Source organism: Dermacentor albipictus, unplaced genomic scaffold (assembly GCF_038994185.2).
Source record: "Dermacentor albipictus isolate Rhodes 1998 colony unplaced genomic scaffold, USDA_Dalb.pri_finalv2 scaffold_14, whole genome shotgun sequence".
Taxonomy (NCBI): Eukaryota; Metazoa; Arthropoda; class Arachnida; order Ixodida; family Ixodidae; genus Dermacentor; species Dermacentor albipictus.
The window spans coordinates 920,177-940,084 of NW_027225568.1; the positions used below are offsets into that span (position 1 = coordinate 920,177).

Sequence of the window (19,908 nt, forward strand, 5' to 3'; positions counted from 1 at the left end):
AAAAAGAAATTTATGCAGGTGTCAGGCGGCACCACCTACATTTTAAAAATGATGTGTGTAGCAGCTGTGAGAGAGAAGCTGACGCAGAACCTTTAGTGAAAATGTCATGATTACTTTATTTGCCTATGCAAAACAAGGTAACTCAAAGTTTTCCCATCACACGCAAAAATACATCTTTCCTCGTTCTGTTTTTTTCTTCACGGCCATGAAGCAATCATGAAAAGATCTTTGAGTACAGTGCTGCGTGGCAGCACAAATTTCTACAGCAGCACCAGGATTGGTGCAAGCAGACAGAAATGCTGAAGATTCGTGTAGAATATGTCTAAATACAACTATGTATAAGTTTTAGTCTATCATAAGGAACACCATCTCATCCCTGTTGCGAGCACAGTCATGTCAGTTTGTTGTCAGTATGCGAGTTGCCGATTCTGCGGTATCCCTGCTGGGCAGTGGAGTCTGCAAGGACAGACTCATCATCATCATCATCATCAACCTATTGTATGTCCACTGCAGGACGAAGGGCTCTCCCCGCGATCTCCAATCACCCCTCTCTTGCGCCAGCCGATTCCAACAAGGACCCGCAAATTTCCTCATTTCGTCGCACCACCTAGTCGTCTGTCGTCCTCTACTGCGCTTCCCTTCTCTTGGTACCAATTCTGTCACCCTAATGGTCCAACGGTTATCTACTCTACGCATTACATGACCTGCCCAGCGACATTTTTTCTCTTCATGTCAATTACAATGTCGTCTATACCCGTTTGCTCTCTGATCCAAACCGCTTTCTTTGTGTCTCCTATAAAGTTGTACCTAGCATTATTCGTTCCATTGCTCTTTGTGCAGTCCTTAACTTGTTCTGAAGCTTCTTTGTCGCCTCCAAGTCTCTGCCACATATGTCGTTACCGGTAAAATGCACTGATTGTATACCTTCCTTTTCAATGATAACGGTAAGCTTCCAGTCAAGAGCTCACGATATCTGCCGTATGTGATCCAACCCATTTTTACTCTTCTGTGAATTTCTTTCTCATGGTCAGGGTTCCCTGTGATTAGTTGACCTACACAAACATACTCCTTCGCAGACTCTAGAGGCTGACTGGCGATCCTGAATTCTTGTTCGCTTGCCCGGTTATTCATCATTATCTTTGTCTTCTGCATATTGATCTTGAGCCCCACTCTTACAATCTCTTTCTAAGGTCCCCAATGACTTGTTGTAACTCGCCCGCAGTGTTGCTGAATAGAACAATGTCATCGGCAAATCGAAGGCTGCTGAGGTATTCGCCGTCGATCCTTACTCCTAGACCTTCCCAGTTTAATAGCTTGAATATTTCTTCCAAGCATGTTGTGAACAGCATTGGAGATATTGTGCCTCCTTGTCTGACTACTTTGTTTATAGGTATCTTCGTACTTTTCTTGTGTAGAATTAGGGTGACAGTGACAGTGACAAGAACTTTATTAGAGTGTCCTGAGGAACTTGATTGGGGTGAACCGAAGGCTCCCTAATCAAGTTGGTGGCTCCGCCCACGCCGGGACAGGGAGGTGGTGACTCTCCGCAACGGCCTGTAGTTGGTTCGTGAAATCCGAGCTCTTCAGCAAGGCGTCCCACTTGGACTTGTATAGAAGGTCGGAGCCCGCGTTGTACAGGCACAGCCAGAGCAAGTGGTCGAAGGAGCAGAATTCGTGACCGCATTTGGAGCACGACTGCGGGAAGTGGGGGTCTATCCAACTAAGCGCTCGGGGGGTGAGGTAGAATTAAGGTGGCTGTGGAATCTCTGTAGATATTTTCCAAGGTATTTACGTAAGCGCTCTGGGGGGGGGGGGGGGGGGGGGGGCGTGAGGTAGAATCAAGGTGGCTGTGGAATCTCTGTAGATATTTTCCAAGGGATTTACGTAAGCGCTCTGGGGGTGAGGTAGAATTAAGGTGGCTGTGGAATCTCTGTAGATATTTTCCAAGGTATTTACGTGAACCTTGTGTACTCCTTGATTACGCAGTGCCTCTATGGCTGCTGGTATCTCTACTGAATCGAATGCTTTTTCCTAATCTAAGAAATCCATATAGAGAGGCTTATTGTATACTGTGGACTTTTCGATAACCTGATTAATGACATGGATGTAATCCGTTGTAGAGAATCCCTTCCTGAAGCCCGCCTGTTCCCTTGGTTGATTAATTTTCACTTGGTTACAATATTATAGATACTTGTTTAGGTGCCACCGAAAACAACCACTAACATGTAATGAAAGAGGCATCAGTAAAACACAAACAGGTACAAAACTACCTCAGGACAAACAATTAAACATGCAAAATTTGAGCATGCCCTTCTGTCTAGAAAATTTCGGTATCAATAAAAATTCAAGATTAACGAACTGAACACAAATTAATTACCAAGTCAGTTCGTACTCCCATCCAGCACAAAAGACAATACCGCAAAAATGTGAGAGTTTAATAGTAAAAACACAATATCAAAAGTTTGCAAACTGAATTACTGCAATTAATACTCTTTAGTAAAGGATAGTTTACCATTCATTTGCAAACGTCTAACCATATAACAACAAAACACCAGTTCCGTGCATGAAGTTTAATGCTGGGCGTATGCAAAAAAGTGCAACATATACTCGAGCTTTAAGAATAACCAACGCGGTGATTGATAGAGATAGAAAAAAGCCAGTGTTTATGAAGTGAGCAAATAGTTTGCTTCAAAAAATCTGAGTAGCGTAAGCATGATCATGAATTGATGGAGAAATACGCTACACACACGCACATACACAAACACAAACCAGACAGACAGACAGACAGACAACTTTAATTAGGTCCTGAGGTACGCTACTACTCAAGGCGGTAAACAGCGCACCGCACCCACGTTGGGACGGATAGGCGGAGCCTCACCACCGCGTAGTGGGCCCTCGGGATGGCCCTGAGCTGATGTATAAGGTGTGAACTGCTGAGCATGGAGCTCCATTCCTCTTCGGTCGTGCGTTGAAGACCCTCTAATAAGGGACACTGTCAGAGCATGTAACCTAATGTACAAGCGGTGCTACAAGCTGAGCATGTCGTATCAAGGCCTTCGATGAAATGGATGTGGGAATAAAGAATAGGGTACTACCTGGTATGAAGCATGCGGAGGGTAGATGTCTATGCTCTAGAGAGCTTCTCATGAGGAAGGGGGAAGACCTTCCTGCCCGAATATTAATGTTTGATGATCTTATTAAAAGTGCGGAGAACGTTCCTAAAGACCGCTAGAATGAAGTCCGGAGATCCTTCAGGCTGCCCAGAGCGGTGAGTTTGTTCGTGCGCTCGGACGTGGGCGATCTCGTTCAGGTTGGCCATGGAGGCCAGATGTGATCCGAGGTGAGCCGGAAACCAGGTGATTATGTGAGGAGAAATACCCATATGACCAAAAATTCGAGGTACTTCAGCTGATACCGATCCGGTCGCAAAGGCCCTGACCGCTGCTCGTGATTATGTGTAGCTATTTTGCTTAGAATCGTCAAGGAGAGCGAGGGCGATAGCTACCTACTCAGCCTTAGCAGGAGTGCAGCCCATTGCGTTCGTGATAGAAGCGGACTGGAGAACAGAGCCTGTGTGATCAATCGTAACCACAGGCGCCGGTTATGGGGGGGGGGGGGGGGCCGACATAGCCACGGGCGACGCCGAAGCCCCCTCCTACCCCTCAGACACCCAAAGTGTAATCGCAAAAGTTTTGTCACCCACATCATTTGAGGTTTCTTTTGACTTTCCGCGACCTCATCACTTGAAATTTTACTGGGACTAATAGCTTACTGCATCATTATTCGCGCGGATGTGTACAGCTTTTAATTCATGCTTTCGCTTTTTTTCTGCCAATCCTGACAGTAGGAGGACGCTCGCATTAGAAGCACTAGCGGCAGCTGCCTCGTCCGTTTTCTTACTTCAACTTTGTATTAAATTTCTACTGTAAACACCATGCACCATATAAATATATTTAAATAAACGTGCACACAGTACAAAGTTTAACATATTTCTGAAAGAGATAGAGATACCTCCATCTCTTTCAAAAATATATGAATCGCTCCAAGCCCCGCCCTGATACACATCATCTACATGGACGTCTACCCAGACGACGCGTGCTCCTCCTGCGGCGATACGGCGACACTCGCACATGTGCTCTGGGAGTGTAGAAACGTCCGACTCTACTTCAGACAAGTCGGACGAGGCCCTACGAGGCCCGCTACTTCAAGAGCAGCTGTATGCGCCGTCAGGCAGGGCCACACAGCGGCCACCAGGCACTCCCTCTCGGTCACCGCGCGGGAGACGCCCACTGTGCGCGTGTACTAAAGTTTATCCAATCCAACGGAGGCAGCGAGTTAAAAATTATTTCTAAAGGTATGGATAGCCTATGCCTAGCAAATGAATATGTTGCTGTATGTTCATCACGCTTGAAATTGCTTTGCGTGCTTTTTCTGACCATTAAAAAAAACCTATAGACTTTAGTGACCGCTTCGGCAGAGTCTTATCATTGGCGTCTGAAATGCACATATATGTTGTGTGCCTCAGTAACGCTTCTATTTCCAAAAATAAATGCTAACGACTCATGAAAAAAATATTTCTAATAATTTACAACATGATTAGGGATGGAAACATCGTCCCTTGTATGCAAATGTCACAAATATCAATGTCAATGTCACAAATGTCACAAATATATACAGGGTGTCCCAATTAACTATCATGCACCAAGATTAAAAACAGTACCTTTCCACTCTATGTAGAACGATGACCAGCGAAGTTGTGTACGCGGTCCCCTTAATGGCGAACTGCCCCTCCGCCGCGGGTCGGCCTGGCATTGCAGTATCTTCGGGATCGGCCCCCGTACGGGGGAGTGCTCAACACCTGCTTCACTTTCGGCGCGCGTCGGCCTGGCATTCCATTAACTTCGGAATCGGCCCACGTATGGGAAGTGCTTAACGCCTGCTTCACCTCTGCCGCAGTCGGCCCGCCATTGCACTACTTTCGGTATCTGACCATGGGAGTGTTCAACGCCGGCTTCACCTCCGCCGTGGGATGGCCCGGCATTGCACTACCTTCGATATCGACCCACTATGGGGAGTGCTTAACGCCTGCTTCACCTCCGCCGCAATCGGCCGGCCATTGCACTTCCTTCGGTATCGGACCATGTATGGGGAGTGCTCAACGCCGGCTTCACCTCCGCCGTGGGACGGCCCGGCATTACACACCTGCGGTATCGGCCCACGTATGGGAAGTAATTAACGCCTGCCTCACCTCCGCCATGGGTCGGCCCGTCATTACATTATTTGCGGGATCGGCCCACGAATGGGGAGTGCTTAACGCCTGCTTTACCATCGCCGCGGTCTGCCCGGCATTGCACTACCTTCGGTATCGGCCTACGAATGGGGAGTGCTTAACGCCTTCTTCGCCTCCACCGCGGGTCGGGACGGTATTGCACTACCTTCGGTATTGGCCCACGTATGGGAAGTATACTTAACGCCTGCCTCACCTCCGCCATGGGTTGGCCCCTCGTTACATTATTTGCGGGATCGGCCCACGAATGGGGAGTGCTTAATGCCTGCTTCACCTCCGCCGCGGATCGGGCCGGTAATGCACTATCTCGGGATCGGCCCACGAATGGGGAGTGCTTAACGCCTGCTTTACTACGCCGCGGTCTGCCCGGCATTGCACTACCTTCGGTATCGGCCTACGAATGGGGAGTGCTTAACGCCTTCTTCGCCTCCACCGCGGGTCGGGACGGTATTGCACTAACTTCGGAAGCGGCCCACGTATGGGTAGTGCTTAACGCCTGTTTCCCTTCCGCCGCGGGTCGGCCCGGCGTTGCACTATCTTCAGGATTGGCCCACGTATGGGGTGCGCTTAACGCCTGCTTCACCTCCGCTGCGGTCGGCCCGGCATTGGACTAAGTTCAGTATCGGCCCACGTATGAGAAGTGCTTAACGCCTGCTTCACCTCTGCCATGGGTCGGCCCGGCATTTCACTATTTGCGGGATCGGCCCACGAATGGGGAGTGCTTAAAGCCTGTTTCATCTCCGCCATGGGTCGGCCCGGTATTGCACTATTTGCGGGATCGGCCCACGTATAGGGAGTGCTTAACGCCTGCTTCACCTCCACCGTGGTCGGCCCGGCATTGCAATACCTTCGCTATCGGCCCACGTACGGGGAGTGGTTTGCTTAACGCCTGCTTCACCTCCGCCGCGGGTTGGCCCGTTATTGCATTACCTTTGAAAGTGCCCGACGTTTGCTTGGGGTGCTTAAAGGGATGCTGAAGAGTCTGTCGAATTCAATAAGACGCTCATATACGGATGCAGGAACCTTATAAACCATGTAGGTAAAATTTGGGTTTTTTTTCAATTAGGAGCGACGTAATCGTCGGCTGAAATTGCGCTGTAGCTCCGCCCCCCCATTGAGTGAGCGAGCGGAGCGGAGACCGGCAACCGCGGTGTTGTGACGTCAACACTGTTTCGTTCCTTCGCAGCGTCCGCGACCGTGCCTGACCGCGCTTGCCTGACCTGCGTGCGTGCCATCGTAATCTGCTTCGATCGACCCTGCATTCCTTTGTTGGTGCGTCTGTGTGTATGTAGAGTGGCAGTCAACGTGCGTGGAAGTCAACATGAGTGGTAATCAACGTGAGTGGTAGTCAACGTGAGCGGTAGTCAACAGATGAAGGTCACTACACGTACTGCATGAACCGGGAAGCTTTTCACGCGTTTAAACCGTCTTTGTAGATTACCGACAGCTTTGGACAGCGCACAAATGCCGACGATCGCATCCCCGCTTACGTTCCACGAGGAGGCATGCAGGAACACAACACTACAGTTGTTTGACCGGAAACGAGCTCACTAGATCGGCGAAAGATCGGCGAGATCACTAGATCGCTTTGCAAAAAACATACTCACCAAAGAGCATTTCCAACACGAGGAAATCCCAAGACTTTGCTTTTGTTCGCGTCGAAAGCACTGCTCGCACCAGCATCGTTTGCTTCTTCGAGAGGCCAGCTCTTCGCAATCGGCTCGTACATGTAGGAAGTAACGTCGAACTCCTCAGAAAAACGCAGTCTCTCTAAATTTTCCATTACCGTCTCAGAAAAACAGCACCAAACTACCTGGCACCGCGCTGCATGTGTAGCGGCAGCGGTAGGTTACTAGAGTTGACGTCACGAGGCGCACCGACCAATCACAGGCGGAAACGAGACGCGCGAGCTGGGCGTGTCCGCTGCTGCACTTTTCGTCGAAATAAAATACATTTGCGCTTTCTTTCGCTCAATTTCGATACGATATTCGAATTCGGAGGCTTGAAAACCATTATGTACTCATTTTTTCTGGGAAACCTTTCACCTTCCCTTTCGCGCTGGCTTCGCCTTCGCCGCGGGTATGCCCGGGATTGCACTATCTTCAGGACCGGTGCACGTATGTGGAGTGCTTAACGCCGCTTCAGCTCCGCCGCGGGTGAGCCCGGTATGGGACTATCATCGTGATCGGCACAGGTTTGGGGAGTGTTTAACGCCTGCATATACTCTGCCATGGGTCGGCCATGTATTGCACTATCTTCGGGAAGAGGCCCACGTATGGGGAGTTTTTAGCTAACCACGCCAACGACACGAAAATTTCCTTGAATGTTAGAGGTATACAACTTCGCTGTAAAAAAAAAAAGAGCAATGCGTTACTGGAAGAAAGCCTAGTGCATATTGTTTTCAGTAGATTGGAGCTGCCACTAATTTTTTCGGTACTGAGTTTGAATTAGGTAATTGTAGTTATTATCTAACGCGAGACGTACTATCCTGATTATGAAATCGCAACTGAGGCATTTGAAGGCCAGCCAAGGGACATCTAATTGCGGTATTTTCAGCGATGTACTAATTGCCAATAAATTTTTCCTGACTGATAAGCAAGCCCCGCAATATATGGAGAATACCACGTGACTGCGTTCCCGCCCGGATCATAAAGCAGCGCCTTGAAGAGGCTCCTTTTGAGTTACCCAGAACGAAATAAAGGAAATAAAGCAAAACATCGCGATCGAGCTAGTGCCTTATCTGACGCGCCCTGGCCGAAGTAACATGTCGCGTTTGGTATTAGTTGGAAACAAGCTGTTATAGCTGTTGTCTTAACATAGATAAAGAGCACGGATGCTTTCTTTTTTTTGCCACGACGCTTATGCCCGGAAAAGCGAATTGAGACAGCAGTGCAGTGCAGATTGCAGTGCAGAGCAAGGCCACGAATATATATATAGTCATATCATAAGAAGCCAACAAACACTGTTACCAAGGACAACATAGCGGAAATTACTTGTGCTTAATAAATGAAATGAAGAACCTATAAATTAATGGAAATTACTAGGACACATAAATACCCAAGAAAGTGGAAGGGGAAACAGCGCGGCGGTAGCTCAATTGGTAGAACATCGCACGCGAAAGGCGAAGGTTGGGGGTTCGGCTCCCACCTGCGGCAAGTTCTTTTTTCATCCACTTTAATTTCCATAATTCACAGTTTCTTTATTTTCATTTATTAAGCACAAGTAACTTCTCCTATGTTGTCCTGGGTGTCACTGTTTGTTGGCTTCTTATGATATGACTAATATATATATATATATATATATATATATATATATATATATATATCTGTCATGGAAGTATGGCGGGAGGCCAAATGCATCCGCTATCGTGAGACATTATGAAAGCTGAGACAAACCAGCAGCTTCAATAAACAGCGGTGGAGGACTCCATTTTTGAGTCCTAGTGCATACGCATGGATGTTCTAGCTTTTCTGGCCTCAAACCCTCATGCTAGCGTGCGGGACCTAGCCGCCCAGGTATCAATTTCCCAGTCATCAATTCGGAGGATTCTAAATGACGGCCTTTCACCCGTACCACCTTAACCACCACCTATGCTTGTAAGATGGGAACCTGTAAAATCGTCTAGATTTTTCGGATTGGGTGCTCACAAAAGCCGATGAGTCACCGAACTTTTTGAGCATCATCATGAGCGCAGATGAAGCCAATTTTTGCAGAAACGGGCAAGTAACCTTAACGTATTGCACACTATTGGAGTGACTCCAATTCACGCTGGGAAAGCGCACTCGGCACCAGTACCAGTGGTCGTTCAGTCTGTGGTGCGGAAATTACGCCCGTACTATAACCAGTCCCACTTTCTTCAATCACACATTGACTGGATACGGTTACATGGACGAAATACTTGAATGAGTGGAGGATGAGTTTCTCAGCGAAGTCCCGCTGTCACGTCTTCCACTTCTGTGTATCATCAAGATGGAGCACTAGCACACGGCAGTAGCCGAGCATGAAACTGGCTGGATGCGTCGTTTCATGGAATAGATTTGAAGGAAAGTGCCTGTAAATTGGCCGGCTAGGTCACCTGACCTCTCTCTACTTGATTTATTTCTTTGAGGTTATGTGAAAGATCGTGCGTACATGATTCAGGTGATCGTCAGATTAGTTCAAGGCAAGGATAACGGATCTCTGCCGTAGGATTCCGGCGTCGGTCATCAAAAAAGCCACTAAAGAAGCGATAAAACGGACACAGTACTGCGTACCCGCAAAAGGAGACCTATTCAAACACGTCCTCTAGGCAGCACTGGTATTCAACGGAGCTTACTTATTTCGTGTACCCTCAGGGCCATTGGCATTGGAGAGGGGAGTGGTTACAGGCATACAAAACAAGAAAAAATAGGAAATGTGATACAAGGAAGAGAAGTATTGCAATAAAAAATAACAAGTGTGTCTACTTATACAATGTTAGCTAAGGCGTTCTTGAAAAGCTGGTAATCTTTGATGGTGGCTGTCAGTGCGGGAAGGTGATTCCACTCTGCCGCTGTGCGAGGTATAAATGACTGGAAGAAAGCGTTAGTTCTGCAAAATGGGACACCGACCTTGTAGGCATGATCTAATCGAGATGATAGGTGACGTGGGGAAGGGATTAATTCGCTACGCAGGTGTGGATGATGAAACATCTTATGGAACAGACAGATTGGCAGAAGTTTCTGGCGCAAAATATAGCTTCGCGCGCGCCCTATTGATATGGTGCGAGCAAAGCCGGGATTTTTTAATCATTCTGCGCCTATTCCATTGCTTTTCGCATTTCGTGCGTAATCAGAGCGGCGCTGTGGCCGCGCTATCAAAGGGTTTTTGTTATAAATGTGATCAGTTGGCCTTGAAAGACGGTAACAAGTCTAACGTAGAAATGAGAGGAAGGAACAGCTGCGAAACCATGAAATCTGCTATTGGTGCTCTTTCCTTGCCATTATCGAGGTGATGCGCTGTCTCTTCGGGCTTGTGACATGCAGTGCAGTTGCTTTCAATCAGCTTATTTGGGGGCCCTGCTTTATGATGCGGGTGGGAGCCCAGTCACATGGTATTTTTCATATTTCCTGAGGTTTCGTTGCCAGTCGGAAGAAAAATTATGCAATTAGTGCGTCCCTGAAAACACAGCACTTAGATGTAATTTTGGGTGCCTACCAATGCCTCATGGAGACTATAAAAATTAGGACAGTACTCGAATTACATAATTATTTGCAATTACCGAATTAGGTCTCTGTAAGTAAATATTTACTGGCGGCTATGCCACTGTACTGGAAACAATATGCACTAGGTTTCCTTCGAGTAACCCAACAGCTCTTTTTGAAAGCCTTGGTGCATGATAGTTGGGGAACACTAATTCACTCAGTAACCGAAATGAGGCCAACCTGGATGCACTCGAAATTAAAATGAACAGCATTCATACGTAGCAGCGCTTATACTGGGACTCACTGAAAATATTAAAATGATATATAAAGAGAGGCTGCAGTTTCGCTGGAAAGGCTAAGCAGTATTAGTGATAGCCAAGTGTGCGACGATTGAACGAAGGATGATTACACCACCGAGAGCGCTGAGGCTGTGAAATTTAACTGTCTGCTACTATGAGGTCTTCTATACACTCATATAACGCCGTCACTTCATCCCTCAGTTCTTCGAAGTCACACGAAATTTCCTCTAGTGCAAGAATTATATATATATATATATATATATATATATATATATATATATATATATATATATGTACATACATACATACATACATACATACATACATACATACATACATACATACATACATACATACATACATACATACATACATACATACATACATACATACATACATACATACATACATACATACATACATATATATGGGGTTCGGAAAGCTGGTTGCACCCCCGCACCCCCCGGAAGAATGAAAACTCTGCCTGTGTTCGTAACGGCCGAGATGTTGGCCGATGGATCGTATTGCGCCGCGTCTGCGAAGCATGCAGACTCCGGGTTTGCACGAACGTATTTGAGCAGGGCTTCGCCCGTAGCCCTCCGCCTCCCCGCATTGCTGTGGGTGCACATTGTGGGGAAAAGGAGAGACCGTAATGTAAGCCCTTTGCTCCTTATTGAGATGTGGGTGTTTCTCTTGTAGAGCTGGACTACACCCTAAGACGCCAGCATGTTCCTACCAAGGGGCCGAGGAGGAGCGCCTGGCCATCTGAGCCATAGCTGTGCCTCAATTATCTCTTCCAACGTGTTGTGAATACCCACTTGCACGAGCCGGTCCGTTCTAGTACGCGAAGGGATCCCTAGTACTCTCTTGATGCTCTTGCGGATCAGGAGATTGAGCTTAGTCTTTTCATGACTCTGCCAGCAGTGCATGGCAGCAACGTAAGTAATGTTGCTCATTAAAAAGGGTGGACCAACCTTAGTAAACTGTCCTACCTGAGGCCGCCTCAAGAGTTGGAGACTCTAGTGATAAGGTGAACCATGCTTTCCGTTTTAGCTGTGATCTTGTTGATGGTCTGCCCATTAGTGTCATTAGCGTCTGTGAGCATGCCAAGAACTCTGATGACCTCTGCCCTAGGTATGATATGACCAGAGCTGATGCGAAGGTTTATATTGACGTCGGAGAGGGAGACCCAGCCCTTAGGTTTGACACCCGTTCTCTTGGATCTGTACAGCAAAAGTTCCGACTTGCTCGGAGGGAGTCGGAATCCGTTTCCACTAAGGAAGGCCTCGGTGTAATCCACAGCCTGTTGGAGTACCTCCTCTACTTTACCCTCGCTGCCCCCCGTACATCAGACGGCGATGTCGTCGGTGTAAGGGGTATGATGTATGCCGTCGAATTGTGCGAGCCTTTTGTAAAGCTCACAGAGAGCAATGTTGAGTAAAAGCGGTGAGACCACCGAACCGTGTGGACTATCTTTGGAGCCAAGTACGAGGGGTTTTGATTCGAGATCTCCTATCTTAATTGTTGCCTTTCTGTTTTTGAGGAAGGAGCTGACAAATGCATGGAATCTATGCCCCAAGTCAAAACTAGAGATGAATTTGAAGATACGCATGTGCGAGAGATTGTCAAAGGCTTTCTCCAGGTTAAGTCCCAGAATTGCCCTGACATCTGTTATCTGAACGCTAATGATCTGAGTGTGGCGATATTCCCACTCCTTATGCGGTGCATTAAAGTCGCCGACAGTTAGGAGTGGGGCCTCGCCCGCCTTTGCGACTACCTTGGATATGAACAGCGTGAAGCGTTGTCTCATGTCCCTAGCAGAACCGCTTCAACTTCATGGAACCCTGGGTTGGAATTCAGTGCCTGCCAGAAGCCAATTATGTTATGTGGAAAGGGACCGTGTTCTTCAATGTGTTAAGAAATGCGGGTGTTATTGACGTATTCGGCCAACTTGCCTGTACAGCATGAAAGCGATATGAGTCTGAGAGTAAACAGACCCAGGGGGCGTCCAGGTTCCTGGACAAAGATGACTGGCGCGTTTCCACGATTCCGGGATAACACCCTGTACCCACACCCTGTTAATCTCGTCCGCGAGAGTTTGTATGGAGGCATCATCCAGATTTCGAAGGAGCCTATCACAGATCCCGTCCGGGCCCGAGGCCAAGCGCCCATTGAGGGAAGTCGCATAAGGGCTTCCCTCACTCCAGCCGTGTTAAAAGGCTCGTCTAGAGGCTCCGCGTGCGAAGCCTTATAAGGAGGATAGTCGGCGTCACATGAGAGATCAAGCGGCAGATATTTTTGCGCGAGTATTTCGAGTATTTCTTGGTCTCAGTCTTCCTGTTTGGCCACATGGAGAATTTTGTTGATCGCTCCCCTCTGGTTGGATATCTAGTTTGTTTCATTGAGCGCGTGCTTGAACAAGTTCCACTTGCCCCCCGTGCGCATCTGGCCATCAACCGAGCTACAGACCTCGTCCCACTGTTGCCCAAAGAGCGTCTGACAGTACTCCTCAATCCCGTGATTCAGCTTAGCACCTTTTTGTGGAGCCTATGGTCGAGCTTCTGTCCTTTCCACCTGACTATAAGGGCGTTCTTAGCTTCGAGCAAGTGCGCTAGACGGCTGTCCATCCTGTCGACCTTAAGATCTGGAACTAGGGACTTGGTGGCCAAAGCCACATTCTCTTTGAGTTGTGCTACCCAGTGGTCGAAAGATTCCGGTGAGTGGCGGTCCTCAGCAGCCTCCTCCCTGATTTTGCAGAAAAGGTCCCAATCCGTGAAGTTGAACTCCCTTGGGGCCTGCTCTGTACTTCCATCGAGGCGACGAGAATGTAGTGATCACTACCGAGACTTTCATTAAGGTTGTGCCAGGTTACCGACCCTGAGTTGGCCACAAAGGCGAGGTCTGGTGTCTCTGGAGCATAAATTGCCAATGCTTATAGTGAACGAAGGATCAGTGCTTAGATTGAGGTTGTGGTCCAAAGCCGCCTGCCATAGATCTCAACCCTTTGCATTAGTGTGGCGATATTCCCACTCCTGATGCGGTGCATTAAAGTCGCTGACAGTTAGGAGTGCGGCCTCGCCCGCCTTTGCGACTACCTTGGATATGAACAACGTGAAGCGTTGTCTCATGTCCCTAGCAGTACTGTAGATGTTGAGGATGAAGAGGCTGTTCCTAAGCTGCCCGCGTGGTATGACCTCAATTAACAAGTGCTCAGTTTTATGGTGGTTCAAAGAAAGATCGTGAACTATGGTGGTGAACTTCTTCAAGACAAAAGTGCAGAGGCCCCTTTTATCCTGTCCGAAAAGACAGTGAGACCTATAGCCCGATAGGGTGAATGAGCCCGTCAACGTTTCTTGGAGTAGGATAATGTGTGGCTTGTTAGGATGAAATCTAATTAATTGATGAAGAACCGCTTTCTTAGGCTGGGATCCACAACAGTTCCATTGCCAAATTACGATGTTACTAAGTCGACCCTTCACGATTCATAATTTGAATGTACTTTCCCCTGCGGCGGATCTCTAACCGCCGAACCCGATGATCCAATACCGACCGCGGATTCGAGCATTCCGACCCTCACGCTCAGAGCACAGAACGCCTCGCCAAGGCACATGAGCATATTCCTCAATTCGGTCTGAAACCTCATGTTGGTCTTAAATTTCTTAAACTCAAATTTGAGCTCTTTCAGTCCCTCATCTCGTAAGGGCTTTGACAGGGCTCTCTTCTTATACTGGGGCGCCCGGCAACAGGCGTCTCCGGCGGGATCTCAATGGGCGTGTCTACGCCCATTGAGATCCCAATGGGGGAGCCCAATGGGGGAGCCGACTGTGAATGCGGCGACGTGGCCGCTAATTTTAGTTCATCTACCTCTGCTTTAAAAAGCTCAAAGGCGCTCCTCAGTAAAGCGTTTTCGCGCACGAGTTGTGAAATCCTAGCTGTGCCATGCTGTGGCAGTGGTGATACTTTCCTCACTACCGTGAGTGACATTCCCGTGACACAGTCCTTGACACATATGACCCCGCGATTCTCCCCAGCAGGTGGTCCCCTGGATCGCAAGCGCTCCCTGGAGCGGAAGCGCCTGCTCTTGGACGAAGAGCGTGGCGCTCTCGACGTAGATCTGCTGCGACTGCGCGCCTGGTTGGCACCGGTTGGCGCAGGTGGTTTGGCAAGCTGAATTTCGCGTCTTCTTCTGCGAACCACATATGGTACTTGGAATCGCTGCTTGCACAGCTTGTCCACTGTAGGGTGAGGCCCTCCACACACTGCGCAACCTGAGGGTGCATGTGTGATCCTTGGACGGGGATGGCTTCTCGCAACTTCTGCAAATCACGTCCTCGGGCGCCGGGCAGACATCGGCACGGTGGCCTAACCTTCCACATGCGTAGCATACATCCGCTTGTCTACGGTAAAGCGTACACCGTAACATACTGGGCCTACACATGACGCAGTGGGGCACCTTCAGGCTGTCGAAGAGAATGACGACCGTTGCAGTGGTCTTTATGTGCTTGAGCTCCAGTGCTCTGGGGTTTCTTGTTTGAACAATCATGCTGCTGAGCTGCTCTTGATTAAAGACCAGGTCGACGCCTCTGACGACCCCCTTACACGCGTTATCCGGTGCGGCCAAGTAAGAGCTGAGCTCATAGCTGGCCATCTCGACTATGATTGCTTCGATTCTAGAATATGCTCGGGCGTTCTTCTCGGCCGGCGTACTCACGACGAGAATGTTCAGCATATGGTTGGGACACAATGTCATCGGCAATCTCAGCCAGACTTAGTTGTGCTGCCACCGCCAGGGCTTGGGCCACTTTGATTTGGCTAACATTCTTGACGTTTTGGCCACCTCGAGGTCTAACAATGATTCTATAGTGCTCCCTCGGTAGACGGGGTAGTCTCGATGCGGTGGCGAGACGCTTCTTCCCGCCGGCGAGGGTGTGATGATAGTGACCTAAAGAAAGCAAAGACGCCTTCGTCGGAAACGCGGCCACATTGTGCCGACCTTACGTACCCGTCTTGCACGAGCGCACCGTGTTGCTTGCGCTTTGAAATGGCCGTGGTCCATCCGGACTCAAGGCACTCTTCGGGGGTAACGTACTCCCCTTCGACTTCAACTCGCATCGACATCTTGTAGCAAAAGCACGGTAGCACGGGGGCAGAGTCCCCTACGCAGCACTTTTGCCGGGAGAGTAGACCAAGCTGGTCAGGCCTAGCGACCGTTCGGCGTGGTCTGACAGAAAAGCTCCGAAAATTTGGCAATAGGACTACTCACCGAGAAAAGGGAGGTGTAGGCGTGATCCTCAGAACAAACCGCATAGAATGACGTAATGTTCAGACACAGTAACCACAAATATCCAACCGAAAGCAGTTAAAGGAGCGGGAGCCGATGTGTGCACATTCGTACTAGTCAGTTTCTTCTCACACACACGCTAGCAAATAAGTAATTGAAGAAGAAGGCGGCTTTCCTATGTCACATTTATTGCTGTCTTCGGCAGTCGTTACGGCCGTCACAACATAAGCGATGCTCACCACTCTCACGTAGGCGAATAACTCTTCCCATTGTCTCTCGGCAGGCACGTACGCAGGATTTTTTTCGGGGGGGGGGGGGGGCAAGCCAAGGTAACTTTTCTATGCAAATGACGGGGGGGGAGGGGTACTTTTACTAGTACAAATGTGAATAATGCCCACCATTCGCCATAAAGACACGCAAACCCGCAAAAGAGAATTGAAATAACGTGTATCTCACAAGTACGCATGTGAGCAAACAAAGAATTACATCAAACGGACTCGCACATGAAAGATGCGCAAGAAGAACTTGCCAAGAACAAGTTAACAAGCGAAAGTGTGAAATAAAGATTCTTACTAGTGTTTTTTTAATTAGCTCTGGAAGAATTATAACGAAATGTATATTTGCGGAACAATCACAGTTCTTTTGGATCCCTCGTTTACTGCTCTACCAAGTTCCACAACTGACTCGTGCTGTTATTTGGGAAGTTGCGTAACGACGCGTGGTCACCATTCCCGTACAACCGCGTAGGCCGCAGGACGCTGCGGTTCTATACATACTGCGCTCAGCGCGGAAGGTTAGAAAAACACCCCCAATAGCACAGCAGAGAAGTGGCTACGTCAGGCGGCTCGATTGAAAACTGTAGAAGTGTCATTCAAAACACACGGAATTATTCTGCACTTCCAGCGGCGTTTTCTCTTCTTCCTTTTTAAATAAAAAGCTGTTGATCCATAAATATTTTCACAAACATTTTTCGCTTTTCCTCCCTGTTTGGCTGTTGCTTTGGCTCCCTCCCTTAGAAGATCGCTTAATTTTTATCTACATGCGCCTCTTGCTTCTAGTTGCAAATTTTGCCCGAAAAGTGCTGTACAATTAGGGGAAAAAATTAAATTAAATTATAGAGTTTCGCCTGCCAAAACCACTTTCTGATTATGAGGCACGCCGTAGTGGAGGACTCCTGAAATTTCGACCACCTGGAGTTTTTTAACGTGCACCTAAATATAAGTACATGAGCGTTTTCGCACCCATCGAAATGCGGCCGCCGTGGCTGGGATTAGATTCCGTGACCTCGTGCTCAGCAGACCGACACTATAACCACTGAGCAACCACGGCGGGTGCTAAATGATGTAAAGTAACGAAAAAAGAGTAATGAGACTCACTTGCAACTATCTCTATTCAGAGCGTACAGAATCACCTTATTTAAGGAAGGTTCCATCGTGCCCAAACAGCAGACAACGGAAGTAAAATTGCGTTAGTGCAAGTTCTTTGTAACATACAACCAATGAATTGATGTTTAGTACAACGCCGAGCAACACAGTTATCACTGATACAAATGTCTCGCTTCGTTTCGACATAACTCACATGCCAAACGATGTTTCCTTTCTCTGAGCATGGACGGTAGTGTAAATAGCGTTGGCGGTTCGAACCATGCCTTTTGCCCAAATGCGAACTTTAAACACGGCGCATACCCAGAAAACGAAAAATGAACAAAGAATCAGGCGCTTGGCCAAAAGCAACATCGAAATTATCGTATGTGTCACGGTGAAGAACAGTGTCACAATGAAATCTTCCTGAGTTTGCAACCTAATAGTTGACACTACTTGCAAATACTAAGTGCCCTTTATATCAGCACCTAAAGGTACCGGGTATAATTATTTCTGCTTGCGCAAATCACGCAAGGCCAGTCCATTATTTCAATCGTGAGATTTGACGTAGAAAAATGTTATCGCGTCCGAGATGCATAATGCGAGGCCTTTATAACAACTCACAGAGGCTAAAAAACTGCCCCGCGGAGATTATTAAATTATGGGGTTTTACGTGCCAAAACAACTTTCTGATTATGAGGCACGCCCTAGTGGAGGACTCCGGAAATTTAGACCACCTGGGGTTGTTTAACGTGCACCTAAATCTAAGCACATGGGTGTTTTCGCATTTCTCCCCCACCGAAATGCGGCCGCCGTGGCCGGGATTCGATCCCGCGACCTCACGCCCAGCGCGGAGATTATTGTCGTTTATCACACGTCATATATAAGATGTCATGTATTTTAAACTTAAATACTGAACACTGTATCACGCAGAGACGAAGTCGTGTGCGATCACCATGAATTGCCGGCACAATTTATCGAAACGTGTTCCTTTATTCGATATCACAAAATTTGTAATTGTTTGCATAAATAATATTGTAGACAACTTTCTCACAGCGTAACCCCCCTCCCCTAATCAACCATAGCGGTCGGCTTGGCCGTTCGTCTGTGGTGGGTGAGCTGAATTTATTTGAGGAACAAGCAACCAAGCGAGCAAACAATATGGCGTTCTCCATTGCGAGACAGTGCTGGGCCGCAATATTGTAGGTGTTCGAAGAGCCGTGCTGTCGCACTAGGTCCATAGCTAAAGGAGTCGCTGCAGCCTGCTGGCTCTTAAAGGGAGGTTTTCTTTTTCTCTTCCAACAGGTCTTCCTCGTTGGTTTCCTTCCTGAATTCGAGGTGGAGTGTTGTCTGTAGCAGCGCATGAGATCAGGGGTATCAATGTATCCACAGTGTTTGCTGTAGACATGAAAATTATTAATTTTTTTTTCCGATGATCGCCGCATGTACGCATGAACTAGGTATAAAACCGGACAATAAGATGTATTGCGCGCTCAGCCACCCTGATGTCTTAAGATGTATATGGCGTAACAGCACATTTGCCGCTAATTGTGTAGAGCATCAATTGCCTTTGCTCGCTCGTAGTGGTAGCCCCGTTGCTATGGAGCTGCGCTTCTGAGCTCGAGTTCATCGCGGCTAGCTGCACTTTGATGAGGGCGAAATGAAAAAAAAAACGATAGCTTACTTAGATTGAGGTGCACGTTAAAAAAATGATGCAGCCAAAATTAACACGCAGTCCCCCACTACGGCACGCCCCAATCCAGACAGTGGTTTCGACAAATAAGACCCGAGAATTTAATTTGCTTTTTAAATTGTATTTCGTGCTTTCTTCGTTTTTGTTGTTCAGGAACAGCAACCAGCTGACCCAGATTACTACACACGTCAACTTTATTACGAACCCTTCTATCGCAACACTCGCGCCCATCTATTGCAGTTGGCGCTGGGGTCGCATGCAGCTGTTGGCGGAAGGAATGGCGTGACGTTCCCGCCGCTGTTTGGTGGCGCAGATGCGACCAACCAGCAGGCCCTGTTCCAGCAGCGGGCGCTTAACAACACCCTCAGCCTGCAGCAACTGCTACGCCGACTGTTCCCGACGCCGCAGCCGCCAGCGGTCGGGCCACCGCAGCGGTTCGCCCCCATCTTTGCGCGTCGACGCCAGCAGTGATGACAAAATAAAACCAGAAATGGACACGCAACGTCGCTCAAGCTGAAAATTATCAGGATTTTGTCGCAGAATACATTTTCGTTTGTCTTCACAATAAGCTTAACTCCATATATGCGGACAAATTAAAATATATATATAATTGCTGTCACGGGATGCTGGTTGTGTTGCTTCCAGTTCCACTGTGCGTTCGTTTATGCTGTTCGCTAGAAAATTGAGAGTGATGGGAAATGTGTTATCATTTTGCGATCATTCTTTCCGTTTTCCCACTCCCACTTTCAGCTGCCAATGGATGCATGCGCATGTAGATAGTCGTCATATTTCATCGACTAGCAACTCTGTATGCGCAAGACTGGT

General features: G+C 48.1%; 1 protein-coding gene across 1 annotated transcript in view; it reads left to right on the plus strand.

Moving 5' to 3' along the window:
* LOC139051782 (uncharacterized) overlaps positions 1 to 19,554 on the plus strand; it is a 75,475-nt gene extending 55,921 nt beyond the window's left edge. The window contains exon 4 of the mRNA XM_070528773.1: positions 19,324 to 19,554. Within this exon, the coding sequence (XP_070384874.1) occupies positions 19,324 to 19,554 (231 nt within the window). The remainder of the gene's footprint in view (positions 1 to 19,323) is intronic.
* The last annotated feature ends 354 nt before the right edge of the window (positions 19,555 to 19,908 follow it).